The sequence below is a fragment of the Pararge aegeria genome, chromosome 12 (assembly GCF_905163445.1).
Source record: "Pararge aegeria chromosome 12, ilParAegt1.1, whole genome shotgun sequence".
Lineage (NCBI taxonomy): Eukaryota > Metazoa > Arthropoda > Insecta > Lepidoptera > Nymphalidae > Pararge > Pararge aegeria.
Genome location: NC_053191.1, coordinates 3,372,507 through 3,386,958, shown reverse-complemented (window position 1 = coordinate 3,386,958; position 14,452 = coordinate 3,372,507). Strand labels below are relative to the sequence as shown.

At 39.1% G+C, this 14,452-nt stretch overlaps 2 protein-coding genes across 2 annotated transcripts; both read left to right on the top strand.

The window, feature by feature from the left end:
* The first annotated feature begins 2,428 nt into the window (after positions 1 to 2,428).
* Positions 2,429 to 4,348, top strand: LOC120627821 (39S ribosomal protein L18, mitochondrial). The gene is made up of 2 exons (XM_039895882.1): positions 2,429 to 2,960; positions 3,914 to 4,348. The coding sequence occupies exons 1-2, from the start codon at positions 2,794 to 2,796 to the stop codon at positions 4,263 to 4,265; spliced, it is 519 nt and encodes a 172-aa protein (XP_039751816.1). The 5' UTR covers positions 2,429 to 2,793; the 3' UTR covers positions 4,266 to 4,348.
* Positions 4,349 to 5,869: 1,521 nt separating this feature from the next.
* Positions 5,870 to 13,464, top strand: LOC120627894. Its single transcript, XM_039896015.1, has 5 exons — positions 5,870 to 6,548; positions 8,352 to 8,486; positions 11,044 to 11,353; positions 11,720 to 11,890; positions 11,973 to 13,464. Exons 1-5 carry the CDS (start codon positions 6,245 to 6,247, stop codon positions 13,462 to 13,464), a joined length of 2,412 nt encoding a protein of 803 aa, XP_039751949.1. The 5' UTR covers positions 5,870 to 6,244.
* Positions 13,465 to 14,452: the final 988 nt, after the last annotated feature.

The following is a 14,452-nucleotide window of genomic DNA, read 5'->3' as shown; positions in this document are numbered from 1 at the left end:
CAGAACATCTCCTTAAAAACCGACTGGAATGGTTAATGGAAAGTAGAAATATTCTCCCCTCCTCCCAATTTGGGTTTCGGAAGGGTATGAGTACAACAGACAGTCTCAGTGTATTAACAACAGATATTAGATTAGCCTTTACAAAAGGAGAGTACCTTGTGGGTGCTTTTCTTGATATTGCTTCTGCATATGATAATGTCCTACTTCCGGTGCTCAGGCAGAAACTACTTAAGCTGAGTGTTCCCTCGAGGATGGTTCATTTCATATGTAATCTGCTGTTTTGCAGATATGTTCTGGTAAAGCATCAGAATAATTCTCTTCCCCCCAGATTAATCTGGAAAGGCCTCCCTCAAGGCTCTGTTCTCAGTCCTCTGCTCTATAGCATATATACCCACGACCTCGAATTGTCTGTTTCTAGTTTTTGTACCATTTTACAATATGCTGATGATATTGTCCTCTATCACAGCTCAGGCAGTATAGAGGAAGTATCCTGTCGTATCAATTCTGCTTTGTATTATCTAGGCCAGTGGCTGTCTGACCATGGCTTGTCCCTATCAGTGGGCAAATGTCAGGCAGTGGTATTTACAAGGAAGAGATACCTCCCGAACCTCAACATCTCATTTGAAGGTCAAGCAATCAACCTTGCAGTTAAAGCTAAATTTTTAGGTGTTTATTTAGACACACGACTGAATGGAATTGCTCATTCTGAACACATTATCAAAAAATGTGAAAAAGGCATCAATGTACTACGAGCAATAGCGGGAGTTTGGTGGGGTGCTCACCCCTATACTTTAAAATTATTATATAATGCCTTAGTACGTAGCCACATGGATTACTGTATGTTTGTTTTAGAGCCTTTTAATAAATCAGCTGCTGAAAAGTTAAATAAAATTCAGTATAGATGCCTTAGAATTATTCTAGGTGCAATGAAATCCTCCCCCACTAATGCTTTGCAGGTAGAATGCGTTGACCCTCCTCTATCCATCCGTCGACAATATCTATGTGACCGCTTTATCAGCAAGATGTTACAGCTGTCATCCCATCCTCTTTGGCACCGACTAAGCCAACTATCACACGCACCTTGCTCCCGTAACTCGTCTTCCTACTTGCTAGATAGTTTCCTAAAGTATACCAGCCTTCCTAATCCCCTGACATCTTTCACAATCAACCCACTATATTCAACCCCATTTAAAGCATTAATATACAACCCTTCCATCATCACAGATCTAGGTCTGAGTAAAGGATCCCCAGATACCAATATCAAACTACAAAAGCATATTAGTCAAAATTGGTCAAATCATCTTATTATATATACTGATGCTTCAAAGCTGTCTCCAGAAGGTTGTGTTGGTGCTGCATGTTGGGTTCCTGTTTACAGAATTGTTTTAAAATTTAAATGCCCTCCCGAGTCTTCTGTGTTTACCGGAGAGGCCATTGCTCTTTTGGAAGCAATCCTGTTTGCACTGTCCCATAACGTACAACAGACGGTTATTCTGACTGACTCTTTAAGCTGTTTAATGTCTATTAAAGAAAACCCCTTTCGCAGCAAATCACGATTTCCCATTATCTTAAAAATCCGGAAGGCTCTGCTCTCTTGCAATCAAAAAGGACTATTCATCTTACTGGTTTGGATTCCAAGCCACTCAGGTATTCCAGGAAACGAGACTGCTGACTCATGTGCCAAAACAGCTGTTGAGTCAGGTTCTCTAGATCATTTTAAAAATTCATCGCATGACCTATGTACTCTTGCCAAAACATATATGGAAACAGCCTGGAAAATTTTTTGGAATGATTCCAAATTGGTTAAGGGTAAGTTTTACGCTACCATCCAACAAAACATACCAAGACAACCCTGGTTTTGTCACTCTCGGAGTACAAATCGCTGGACTTCATCCACAATTTCCCGATTGCGTCTTGGTCATGCTAGCACACCTGTACATCTGGCCAAACTCCGGATAAGGGACAACTCCATCTGTGAGTGTGGCTTGGATGAGGGCACTATAACTCATATTATTTTTAACTGTCCCAAACTTACCTATCCCCTCTATGACGTTCTTCCTCCCAAAGTCCCCCGTCCTTTGAGTGTTAAATGTTTTTTAATGTTTGTTTTCAGTCCTTATTGTAGATTTTTATGTAAATATATAGTAAGTAATAAAATTAAAGTGTAATGTACAAAAAATATCCGTGTTAGATATATATGCATGTGTTGTCTGTGCTGCCTTAGGTTAAAGAGCTAACTAGCTAATAACAACTATTTCTTGGTACAAATTCAAAATTAACTTTTCATTAGTTTCACCGATCAATCTCCTTCGTGCCTTCTTCATCTACAAGACATTGGCGAAGTACCTTGTGCCCAGTTGGCACAGACAAAAGCCATAAACAAGAATTGAATTGAATTAATTCGATAGTAACATATTTTGACAGTGGACGTATTGGTCTGCCACTACTGACTCTTCTTATCTTTTTCTTATAATAGTATATTAAAGGGCATTGTCTGCCGCACACTCTTAACAGAAAACATAAAACGCTTCTGACAGTTGAAAAATTACTAAACTGATTTTATGGACCATAAATGACCTTATCTAATCTCTTAACTCTGGAATTCGGTCTGTGTCGTATAACTCTGTGTTTTAATTATTTATTTACGGCTTTTTGGTTTTAAAATAAATCTTTTACTTTAAAATAAAAATTAGATTCAATGAGAAAGGTTGCAACATCTTTATCTTGTTTAAGCATCTCATTATCTCACAAGCAATATTCGGAGTGGAATTTCGAATAGGTTATAAACTAAATATGTTTTCGAATGTAAATAAAGGTTATATTCCGAAGCTGGTGAGATTTAACTCCTCGGTCTCAGGTGTATTTGTAAATAGAAATCCAAGAAATTTGGAGCGTTTGCGAATCGCACGAAAACCCGACGGATATCACTTGGAAAAACCTGGCCGAAAATTCTGGCACAAGTAAGCATTTTCCCAGCAATTTTTTTTTTTAAATCATTACATAAATAACATATTGTTATCGTCTTCATATTTTGATACCACTGCCAAATAAAGCTTAGTACTTAATTTAGTGCGTCTTTTATCTTTGTATTCACAAACATCCAAATTTTTATAAATTTTATTCAAGTTAGTGTTTCAAATACAATGTTACACTTATATAACAATTTCAAGGAGTGCACTTCCAATACATAATTAAACATGTATTCAGTTACCATATCTAAGTTGTTTGGCTGAAGCCATAAGGATGAGATAAATTATGCAAACAACTGATTTGCACTGTGACAACAGCTTAATCTTAACCACCTCTATTAGTTTTATTGGATAGGATAATAATCTAAATGAAATCAATCAAACCATTTGCCAATGGGCCCAAAAGCTACATAACATTCTTTCAATATTTACCTATCATGATCCCTCTTTTTAAACCTGCCTATATTGTGTTTATGTTTGCAATCTGATAGTTACAATTTTCTGTTGTGTACAATAAGGAATGCACATAGGTAAAAAAACAATAACAAATACGGTGGCTGAAATTCTAAAAGCTGCATTACAACTGTGTTTAAAATCATATCATTTTCTAAATGTATCGTATATATTTAAACAAGTAATTCTTGTATATATATAAAATAGGAATCTCTGAATCGGCTCCAACAATTTTCATGAAAGTTAGTATACACGGGGTATCGGGCTATTACGGGTATTAGCTAGGATTCATTTTTAGAAAATGACATTTTATTTGTTTTCCAGTAATATCCAATTTGGTGCAACGAAGTTGCATGGGTCAGCTAGTAATAAAATTATATAGTAAATAAACAATAACTTAAAAGAAAATGGCATAAAATGAATGTTTAAATTTTTTTTCTTTTTGGTTCTTCAAATCACTAAAACAAATAACACACACTTTCTATTTACAGATTAGTACTAACACCTACAAATAGAACAGTGAAAGCAGAAGTCATCCACTTTGTCAATGGTCCCATTATTGAGGCTAAAACTTCAGAATTGGCCCTCCGTAACCAGCTTTACAGTATAACTGATACATGTGCTTACAAGAATCTTGGTAAAGTGTTTGCCCAAAGATGTCTAGAATGTGGCATTATGGAGATGTATTGTGATATTGAAGCAGTAAAAGGAGGCAAGGTTGAAAAGTTCTTGAATGAAGTTGAAAAAGGAGGGATCAAGCTACAAGAAATGGAAGTTTATAAGAAGCCTGAACCATGGGATCGATTTAGACCAGAAAAGCCTTGGGAAGTTACTGAAGAATAAGTTTTATTTGTTGAAGGCGATAAGTTTCATTAGTTTTATGTAGTTATTTTACATTTTAACATTAAAAGTTATTAGGTTATATATATTTTTTGTAAAACAATTGTATCTCAAATTTAAGTTTTACATATTCCTTTTGTTTGATTATTTAAGTCAGGTTTGTATGTGCTGTGTGATGATGGTAGATGAGAATACATACCACTCTTCTTCCTGTGGGTGGTGTAAGCGGTTTCTGAAGGAATATAAAGGACAACGGGCAGCATCCTCTGTGCTACTGCTACTATCTACTGAGATCACAAAACCAGCCCAGCATGGTTTTTATGGGCAAACCCTCCCATCAGGAGAGGCTTATATTCCAGTAGTGGACTATTCTACGCTACTTCTTCTCTCTCAGCCATTGTCTGCATGTATCTTCACTATTGATGATGTTAAATGGATTACAAAAAACGTAGGTATATAAATTTACCTACTTAAATATCACTCACAAAAATATATATTGCTTTATATTATAAACTAGACTAGATTTAAATTACAACTACAATTTTAAGGATGAAGTTAATTGATGACTCAAAAAATATAACTTCTTCATCCCCACTACAGGGCACCGATCTCATCCCACATTGAGAAGGGTTTAGACTGTAGTCCACAACGCCCTGTGCTGATTTCTGGACTCGACACATGACTGGTGTTATTCTTGAAATTATAATTTTTCTAAATTATGTCATTTCACAAACTAGAAAATAAAGTATAAAATTTCTTGAATTCTTAATAAATAATCATTTTCTGAGACCAGTTCACGTGATCACGTGCTGCTTGTTTGACTGTTTCCACACACTAGTCAGTGGATTTAAAGATCATAATCGCGTGAGACAGTGTTGAGTTTCGGAAAGTTCTCCAAACATTTTTATAATCAAAAATAGTTTGTAAATGTATATATCTGATAAAATTCCCTAAAACTATATTTTAACGCGCTACACTGCTGTGCATAAACTTCTGTTTATTGTGAGATTTAACTTATATATAAACTTGTGACGTCGTTTCAGCTACGTGACCGTTTGGCGCCATTTATTTATAGATTTTTATTAAAAATTCTAAAAATTGTTCAAATGCGAAATAAACCCACACCAGACAGAAAAGATACTTGTCTCAGATTTTTTGCTATATTAAATGAATAATAGCTTTTTTGTTCTCCGCCTGAGGAAAACATAAGGCAATAGTTTTACATGTTAGACTCTGATATAGTTCTAGCGTTATAGTTTATTTGAGAAGATAAAAATACCAGTTGATAATCCTATTTGAATCAATATTTCAATAAATATATTTCTAATTGGATTGTGATTTGTGATGCGTTGAGTGCGTTACACTTTGACAGACATAGTCACTGTCATTCTATGCTAGTCTACTGGCGACTCTAGCGCAAGTTTCATAATCAAATCTAGACCTATTTAGTCTGTGTTTTCGTTTATAATGAACGCGTGCTTTGTTTTATCACATTCTGTGAACGCGATTTTATCATCAGTCTAAAACACTTCCGTGCTGTAAACGTGTCAAAAAACAACTTTTTTAGTATGTTTATGTCTTTATGGTGTAAAATCTTTAGTATTCTATAAAATAAATTTAAATCTTTTTTTACCTTGTATGAGATAAAACAGGAGCAAGTTATTTAAATCTTAATGAAAGTTTGTTTCAAAAGTTTGTTTTTTGACTGTGAAGCAAAAATGGCGGAAAACATGATGGCGTCTTTTTGTTTTCAAACTAAGATATGGCTAACAAAAACATAGTCATCTCTGTCTCACTCATGGTTCTGGCCGTAACTAAGTGGGCACGCGTATGATCAATATGTCCACGTGACCTGTCGTCAGTCGACTGTCTTTTAATCCACTCGCAGTCCGCAAGTCGTGTAATTGCAAATGCAAAATGTGGAAACGTTTGTGTTCGTCTAAAATAATATTTTGTGGTTAGCTTTATATTATGTTTTTACAATGCCTGCATCAATTGGCGTTAATTTACGTGTTACTGGCCACTGTAGCCAAGGCGGTAGAAAGTATATGGAAGACTTGTTTTCCGTTGCGTATCAACAAACTGAAGATGAGCGCGATTTGGAGTATGCCTTCTTTGGAATATACGACGGACACGGCGGAGGCGAAGCTGCAGCATTCGCAAAAGAGCATCTCATGGACTCTATAGTGAAGCAACGTCAGTTTTGGTCGGATAATGACGAGGATGTACTAAAAGCAATTCGGAATGGTTACATGTTGACCCACTTGAACATGTGGAAAGAAGTAGGTAAATGTCAACAATTCAGGATTTTTTAATGATTCGTAAGTTTAATAATAGTTTGCAAGGATGCCCGACTCGTTTGAAGGATAGGCGAGTGATTGTACAAAGTTTTTCGGTTGACCTTGTTATGTCTAGTCATTTTTTCTAGAGTGCTTTGACATTGAATCAACAAAAGAATTCTAATGGTTAGATGTTTTGTTTTTGTAACTTCTTTAGATAATATCTACGGTTGTACTTGCTTAGGGTACTATTACACAAGTTTTGGGAAACCTCCCACATTTTGCCAAAGTGAAAGCTGTTTTACCAGTTTCAGGTTTTTTTAAATCACAGAATCATGTTGCCTCTTACCAAAAACTCTAAAATATAAAGGTCAAGTATTGCAAAACATTTAGTAGGTAGAAACAGGAAACAAACAAAGATAGTTCAAAAAGTTTTTAAGTTTTTGATAATGGATTTTTAAATTAAAAGAACTCTTCTAAATTAATGAATGTCATCAGAATGCCCCCTGCAGAGAATGTAGAACTATTTTTAGCCCTTTCACAATAATGAAACTTTGACGGCAACAAAGCAATGTTTACTATGCATTTCAATTGGCAGAAGATTTTTACCTATTACCTAAATAATGTCTAACTGAAAAATGACTTTCAAAAAAAACAATCTAAATTAATTAACAAATTATGTGGGAAAACATCAATTTATGTGGGATTACCATCATATCAAACCATTAACCTCGTACTACAGGACACAGTGAGAAGAGTTAAGGCTGTATTACACCACGCTGCCCAAGTGCAGATTAGTGGATTCCACACTCCTTTAAAAACATTGTAGAGAACTTGTTTTCTTACACTGTTGAAGCAAATGATATTCTTATCGCTTGAAATGCACCTAACTTTTTGCAAAGTTGTGGTTCATGCTGGGATTCAAACTCGAAACTGAAGTCCTAGCCACTAGGCTATCACCAATCTAATTCAGGGTAATCTTAAACAAACAATGAATCTTTGTAGAAGATAATCCTGAATAAATTGATGTCTATTTTTTAATATATCACTTGAATAAAAAATATTGCTTAATTTTTATGCGATTGTTTAATTTTTGATATTGATTGCAATGCAGATACTTATTCATAACTATGTAGAAAAAACCCATGAAACATTATCACCGAATACTGAAAACAATGTTTAGTTAGTAAGTGATAATATTGATATTGGTTACTAGGTTAAACACTATATCGGCAAGAGTGCAATGAATCCATACAGGAAGTCCACTAAATTAGCTATGGGAACAATCACACAATCTTACTTGACTGATCTGAAGTGGAGTCTTGGTCATGTTACAATTCCTGATATGAATGTCTTCATTGTCATCTGTTTTCTAAAACTAAAAACAAGGCTGGCCAAACTTTTTTTACTTTTTGGTTATAATGTTGCTGGTTCATTCTCTGTATATAGAGTAAAAAGATAATTGTTGCAGTAAATCTATAAAGTGGGTAAATAATTAGACTTCTATTAATTATAAATTCATATATGCCAGATATAATAATTAAATTTATTACAATTTTGACAAATACGCTAATAATTTATTTACTTAAAAGATTTAAACAAACGAAAAGACTTTAAAAGAAACAATTTAAATTTTATATTTATTCACAACTTAATGTTCATGATATTGAGTTGATGGGTATTTTAATATAAATACAACTGCATTATCAATGCACTCCAGTCATGTATGGACTCAAACGATGCAAAGATACCTCCCCGTGTCTTAGTCATCATAATACAAAAATAAGTATATTGTCTTGTGTTTTTGCAGAGAATTGGCCAAAAACTGTAACAGGGTTGCCGAGCACCGCGGGCACAACTGCCAGCGTTGCTTTTATACGGCGTGGTAAAATATATGTTGGTCATGTTGGTGACTCTGCAATAGTGCTGGGCTACCAGAAGGATGGTAAGTAAAAGTTGTTTTGACCTGTCTTGAATTCATTGTATAATATCATAAGGAAATATATTGCTTCAATGTAACATTGAGCACACACACAAGAATATTATCAAATAAATTACTATAACATATTTCTTTGATTCACACACTTTTATTATTTATGATTGAACAGCACATTTTCGGTTTTTATTGTTACGAGCCATTTCAGGTTTATATCAGTTAGTTTACAAGAGCATTAGAGTTACCAAATTAAAATAAATAATCCAAAAACAAGAAAAGTACAAGCACACTGATTGCCAGGCTGAAGTTAGCATAAAAGTAGTGATAGTATAGTGATAATACATTGAACATTCATTTTATGAGAAAGTTTTGTAAATCAAGCCCTATTCAATTATTTTTCTTGCAAAAAACACTCTCAGCATTGTGGTTTGGTGGTATTGTTACCACAATACCGCCGAACCTATCCTGTGATAACCAATAAAAAAATGTACACTAGTAGCATAAAAAAATGTAACCTTAATATTTTCACTAAGATTGTATTCCTAATTTTTACTATTAACATATACATACTGTTAAATGACAACACATAATAAACAAATTAAACAGCACACTCATTAATTTATGTATTAACTGTTATTAGTTGTGCAATTTTTAAATTACCACACTGAATCATGACTGTTATAAAAGGGGAAGGAAGATATACTACACAAAACAATATGCTATTGTATCTAATAAGAGGACCCCTGCCATTGCCAGACGGGTGATCTGTCCTATGTCAAAGTCAAAGTCAAATATTTCTTTATTCAAATAGGCACATATATGCCACTTATGTGTGTACATTACATGTAAAATATAACATAGAAGTTAGTTGATGGCGATAGCTAACTAAATTCATCAACTTAAAACTAAAGCTATGGGGTTCCAAACGCACCCTGGTCTAAGAAGAAGCCCACAACAAACTTAGCCGGATGTTTTTTTTTGTTATCACCATGCCCATATGTAAGAACCATTCCATCCTATTCCTTGTAGTATTTATAAAATATATACAAAACTAGGTTTGGTTTAAGTAAGCAATTTGCATTAGGAAAAAAAAAATGTTTTCACTACATTTAGCTTGTTAATACTAGATGTTTATGTATCATTGTTAAAGTACAATGTATTAATTATATATTAAAAATATTTGCAAGTTAGTTCATATGCAAAACTCTTTTTAGGTAGTACAAAAAAAACTGGTTTAATTAAAAATTAGTTCACATACATGCAGTGGCGTGCATAGAGGGTATGCACAGGGTATGCAGATGATATAAAATGAAGAAAATCCTCAGTAGGAGCTATAAATACTTAATGGTAGGCTTTCCATAACTCTTACGATGCATATCCTAAAGTTTTTTATAAATCTTATCAGAGATTTTCTTCATTTTATAGCATCTGCATACCCTGTGCATACCCTCTATGCACGCCACTGCATACATGCTACTTAAGTTAATATTAATGTATTAAGATCACATTAGTAGCAAGTGTGATTAAAATATTTTTATTAAATACTAGCCTTGATTTTATGGTTTTGTGAGGTATGAATGGTAGAGTATTTAACTCAGGCTTAATACTGCCTTTGTTAGGCACCCCTAAATCCCTCGCTGCACTCGGGATTATTTTAATAATAATCGCAAACTTCGTATTATATATTAATCGCAAGAGATGCGACAACCCTTGCTAATTCAGGAGTTACTTCTAAGACCCTCATTCACTTAAGATTTATCGTGGCACATATAACAAGAAATTGCATCATTCCTTTATTGAAAACTATATATACTTTTACAATAAGAATTAAAAAACTAGTTTTTCACATGGCTGAGCAAACAATACTAAGCAAGTTACCAAAGTTTTCAGGACACACAAAAACACCCTCTTACCATATTATGCAAAAATGAAATAGGCAATAAGCCTATCAATATTTCTCAGGAAGACCTTTACTTAAAACATTACATTTTAGATGATAGGTTTACGCGACTGTTGTGTAAAATACTAATTAATTATTTATTGTATCTCCTAAAATGTACTATTGTACTTCAGCTGTTACCTGAACGTTACCTGACAAAAATGTGACAAGCGTTTTAGCTTCTTGGTCATACCAAGCATAGAAACTGGATAGGGGTAGATATGGGATTAAAATATATAAGTACCATATCCCTAGCAGGAGATTACAGATGAGTGCTAATTTGTCGATAAGCTGAGGGCATTAGCTACCCTCAATTTTTTTATTTCTCTACAAGTTGACTGCAATCTCAGCTGGTGGTGGTTAGCGATGATGCAGTTTAAGATGGTAGCGGGCTAACCTGTTATGGTTCTACGCGACCGTCGCACCGGAACACTAAGTCGCTTAACACGTCTTTGTTGGCAGGGAGGTAACTAGCCACAACCAAAGCCTCCCACCGGAGCAGAGAATGGAATCTGAGACGTCCTGCTTAAATTCAAAGCGCTCACCGTTGCCAGGGAGGTCGTCAAACTGTTAAACGAAGGAAATTTTATTTTCTCAAAAATCCATTTAGGTTTTATTATATTATAGATTCCGAGGAATGGGCGGCCAAACCCTTAACTTCGGATCACAAACCAGAATCAACAGCAGAAATAGAACGCATACAGCGGTGCGGCGGTAAAGTCATATCCAAAGCTGGAGTTCCACGGGTGGTGTGGAACAGACCTCGCCCAGGTCATAAGGGGCCAATAAAGAAGAATACTCCAATGGACGAGATTCCCTTCTTGGCAGTGGCGCGGTCACTTGGAGACCTGTGGAGCTATAATCCCCAAAATGATGAGTTTATTGTCAGCCCAGACCCAGATGTTGGGGTGTTGACTATTGACCCTACAAAGTTTAGGTATGTTAATTGCGTATGTTAAAAATTACAAAGTTTATAATATTAATACTATAAATACAAAGTCCAACTAGAGTTATTCAAATAAACTGTATAGCTTCTAGGAATAAGTAAAGCAATGTATTGTTAACTTTACTATAATAATAAATTATTACTGTTCCATTATTAACCATTCAAAAGATATAAACATAAAGTAATTTAATTTGATTTAGTACATGGCCAAAAAAGTACATGTCACATACACATACACAGTAAATAGTTTTTAGAATGCAAGATGAATTCGTCGTTCGAAATCTTCCGCCAAACTGTACCTTTACCTTTTGTAAACTTTTTAATTTATTTATAAAAAAACATGTTTTTTTTTCACAGGTGCCTTATATTCGGTACAGACGGCTTATGGAATATGATATCTCCTGAGGGTGCTGTTAGTTTAGTTCAAGCCACTGAGAAGCATAATGAAGCTGCTTTAGTAGGAGGCGGGAACCAGCCGCGCGACTGGCTCAACCCCTCCAAAAGCTTAGTAGATCACGCTCTAGAGAGGTACTTTCCAAATATAATTATTGTTAATTTATTTTTTTTGGCTTTTATTGATGATTGAGTAAACGATTCTATTTATTTTCAGATGGTCTAACACCCGAATGCGGGCCGACAACACATCAGTGGTGACGCTGATGCTCGACCCGCCCGGCCCGCCGCGCGCCACCGTGCTGCGCTCGCGCACCACGGCGCAGAAGCCGCCGCTGGCGCCCGCCGCACCCGCCGCGCCCGCCGCCTGCGCGCCCGCCGCGCCCGCCGCGCCGGACGAGCCCCGCCCCGACGCGGCGCGGCGCCTGCCGCAGAACGGCCTCACCATCATGACCAGATACTCGGACGCCGAGAAATCGGTTGCCTACCCCGCGCCCGCGCCCAGCGACGATGCCGAGCGAGCGCCCCTGCCGCCCTGCGCCTCGCTCGACGGCCGCTTCTCCGTGGGCCACCGCGACGAGCCGCGCGACGACGCCGCCGACGACGCCGAGGCCATCACCAACTACGGCAACCCCGCAGAGTCCTTCTTCATGGCGCGCCTGCTCAACCGGACGCGCGTCGTCAACACGCTCTCCGACGTGTACGAGGAAATCATCCACGGCCAGCCGCCCGAGTCCGAGGCGCCCGGTGCTGAGCCCGCGCCCGCCTCGCCGCCCGCCACCGAGTTGCCCGAGGCCGGCGGCGACGCCGCGCCCGCCGTCGAACCGCCACCCGAAGAGCCCGCGCCCGCCTCGCCCGCCGGCGCCGGGGACGGCGGCATACAGATCAACGAGGTGTCCTCTAGCTCGCCCACCGAAGCGCCGCCCCGTTCGCGCCAGCGGCGCTTCCGCGGTGACGCGCGCGCTCTGCCCGCCACCCACGACCGCGTGCTGCGCTCGCACCACGAGCCCGAGCGCCCGCGCACGCGTCTCACAGCTACGCGCGCGCGCCCCACCCCACCGCCGCCCGCCGTAGCCGCGCCTACGACCGCGCCCGCGACCGCGCCGCTCGATCGCGTCGTTATCCTCTCGCGCCGGGGCCCGCCGCCCGCGTCGGCGCTCGTTCGCATCGCGCCCGCCGAGCCGCGTGCGCCCCCGCGCCGTCCCGCGCCAGACCCCGCGCCCGACGGCGACGGCGGCGACGACGCGAGGCGAGCGACACGCTCGCAGGCGACGGCGGCGACGCGCGCGCCGCGGGAATGTCGCAGCGCGGGAAACTCGCTGCGCGCCCCGGGGCCGGCGCGACGGGCCCCGGCGGCGCGGCGGGAGGCGGCGGCGCGGGGCCGCTCCAAGGAGAACCTCGGCGTCGCTCGCCGCCGCGGCCGCGCCTGCGCCGCGCGCGCCTCGCCCTCGCCGCCCCCGCGCCCGCCGCCGCGCCGCCGCGCCGATAGCTCGCCCGAGGTGCACTCCACCACGGGCGAGGCGGCGCCGCGAGCTCTGCGTTCACGCAACGAGCCCGCCGCGCCGGCCGGGCCGCGCGCCGTCAAGCGCGCGCGGGCCGCCGACGCGCCGCCGGCCGCCAAGCTGGCGCGGCTGGGCAAGCGCGCGTCGGGCCCGTGGGCGCCGGCGCTGGCGCTGCGCAGCCGGCTCCGGCGCCGGCTCGGCAAGTAGCCGCGGCTGTTACCTGTGAGTGTCAACGGTGCCTTTCTAGTACTGGCGAGTGCTCTTTGACTTGCGCTCGCGAGAGATCCAAAGATGACTGCGTCGTATACGGTTAAATTTCTGTTGTTGTTTTTTTTTATTTTATCGCTAGACCTGCGGATTTAATAGTATGTAGGTAGATACTGCAATCGTATGTTTTGCTTCGCGGTATCCACGGAGGATGTCTTGTTTTTCCTTTTCTATGAGTTTGTATAGGAACGAGTCGCAGATGACGGTAACAATAGTACAAACGAGTAAATTGCATAGTTAACTAGTGAAATAAAAGCGTGGACCAGGCGTATAATATTTGCCCAAATATTTATTTTGACTATATTTATAACATCTGTCGTGATGCATTTAATTCTAGGCGAACGTGAAATGTGAAAATTTGATTTTCATAGCGATCATGTCGACACAGAGGCTACATAGGAAAATCACATATTGAAACGATTATTCAAGTTTAGCCAAAATATAAATACTATAGAATACCAAGAGTGCTTTTCTTAAAAAAAATAAGTAATGATAAGAATAGGAGATATATTCATATATGCAGAATATTTTTTGTACAGTTGTCACCAAAATAGTTGTGTAAATTAATCATAAAATATTTTTTTGTATGCAAACGTAATTTTAAGAATCAGAAGTTATTCTTTTAAGAAAGGAATTATTTATGTACTTCCTAAAACTTTATTAAGTTTGGTAGTTCAATACAGATATTGTTACGTCAATTGAGCGATTTAGTATCTCTTTCCCACGAAGACCATTTTGCCTGAGCTTGCACTTCAGTAGTTTTAGCCTTTGATCTACGTTTTTTATGAATATGAAGGTTGAATACGGGGTACCATCAGCATGGCAAATCAAAATTTTAAAATCATTCTTAGTAACAGTTTTACTTTACTTAACTTTAATTTAATTGCAACCGTAAATAAATTTATAAAAATAGTAATAAGGTAAAGGA

Bases quoted from the DNA above. Each gene is read 5' to 3' on its own strand.
- LOC120627894 (XM_039896015.1), top strand. From the start codon at position 6,245: ATGCCTGCATCAATTGGCGTTAATTTACGTGTTACTGGCCACTGTAGC. The intron at 8,487-11,043 runs GTAAGTAAAAGT...ATTATATTATAG, and splicing joins GCTGGGCTACCAGAAGGATG to ATTCCGAGGAATGGGCGGCC. The intron at 11,891-11,972 runs GTACTTTCCAAA...ATTTATTTTCAG, and splicing joins GTAGATCACGCTCTAGAGAG to ATGGTCTAACACCCGAATGC.
- LOC120627821 (XM_039895882.1), top strand. From the start codon at position 2,794: ATGTTTTCGAATGTAAATAAAGGTTATATTCCGAAGCTGGTGAGATTT. The intron at 2,961-3,913 runs GTAAGCATTTTC...TTCTATTTACAG, and splicing joins GGCCGAAAATTCTGGCACAA to ATTAGTACTAACACCTACAA.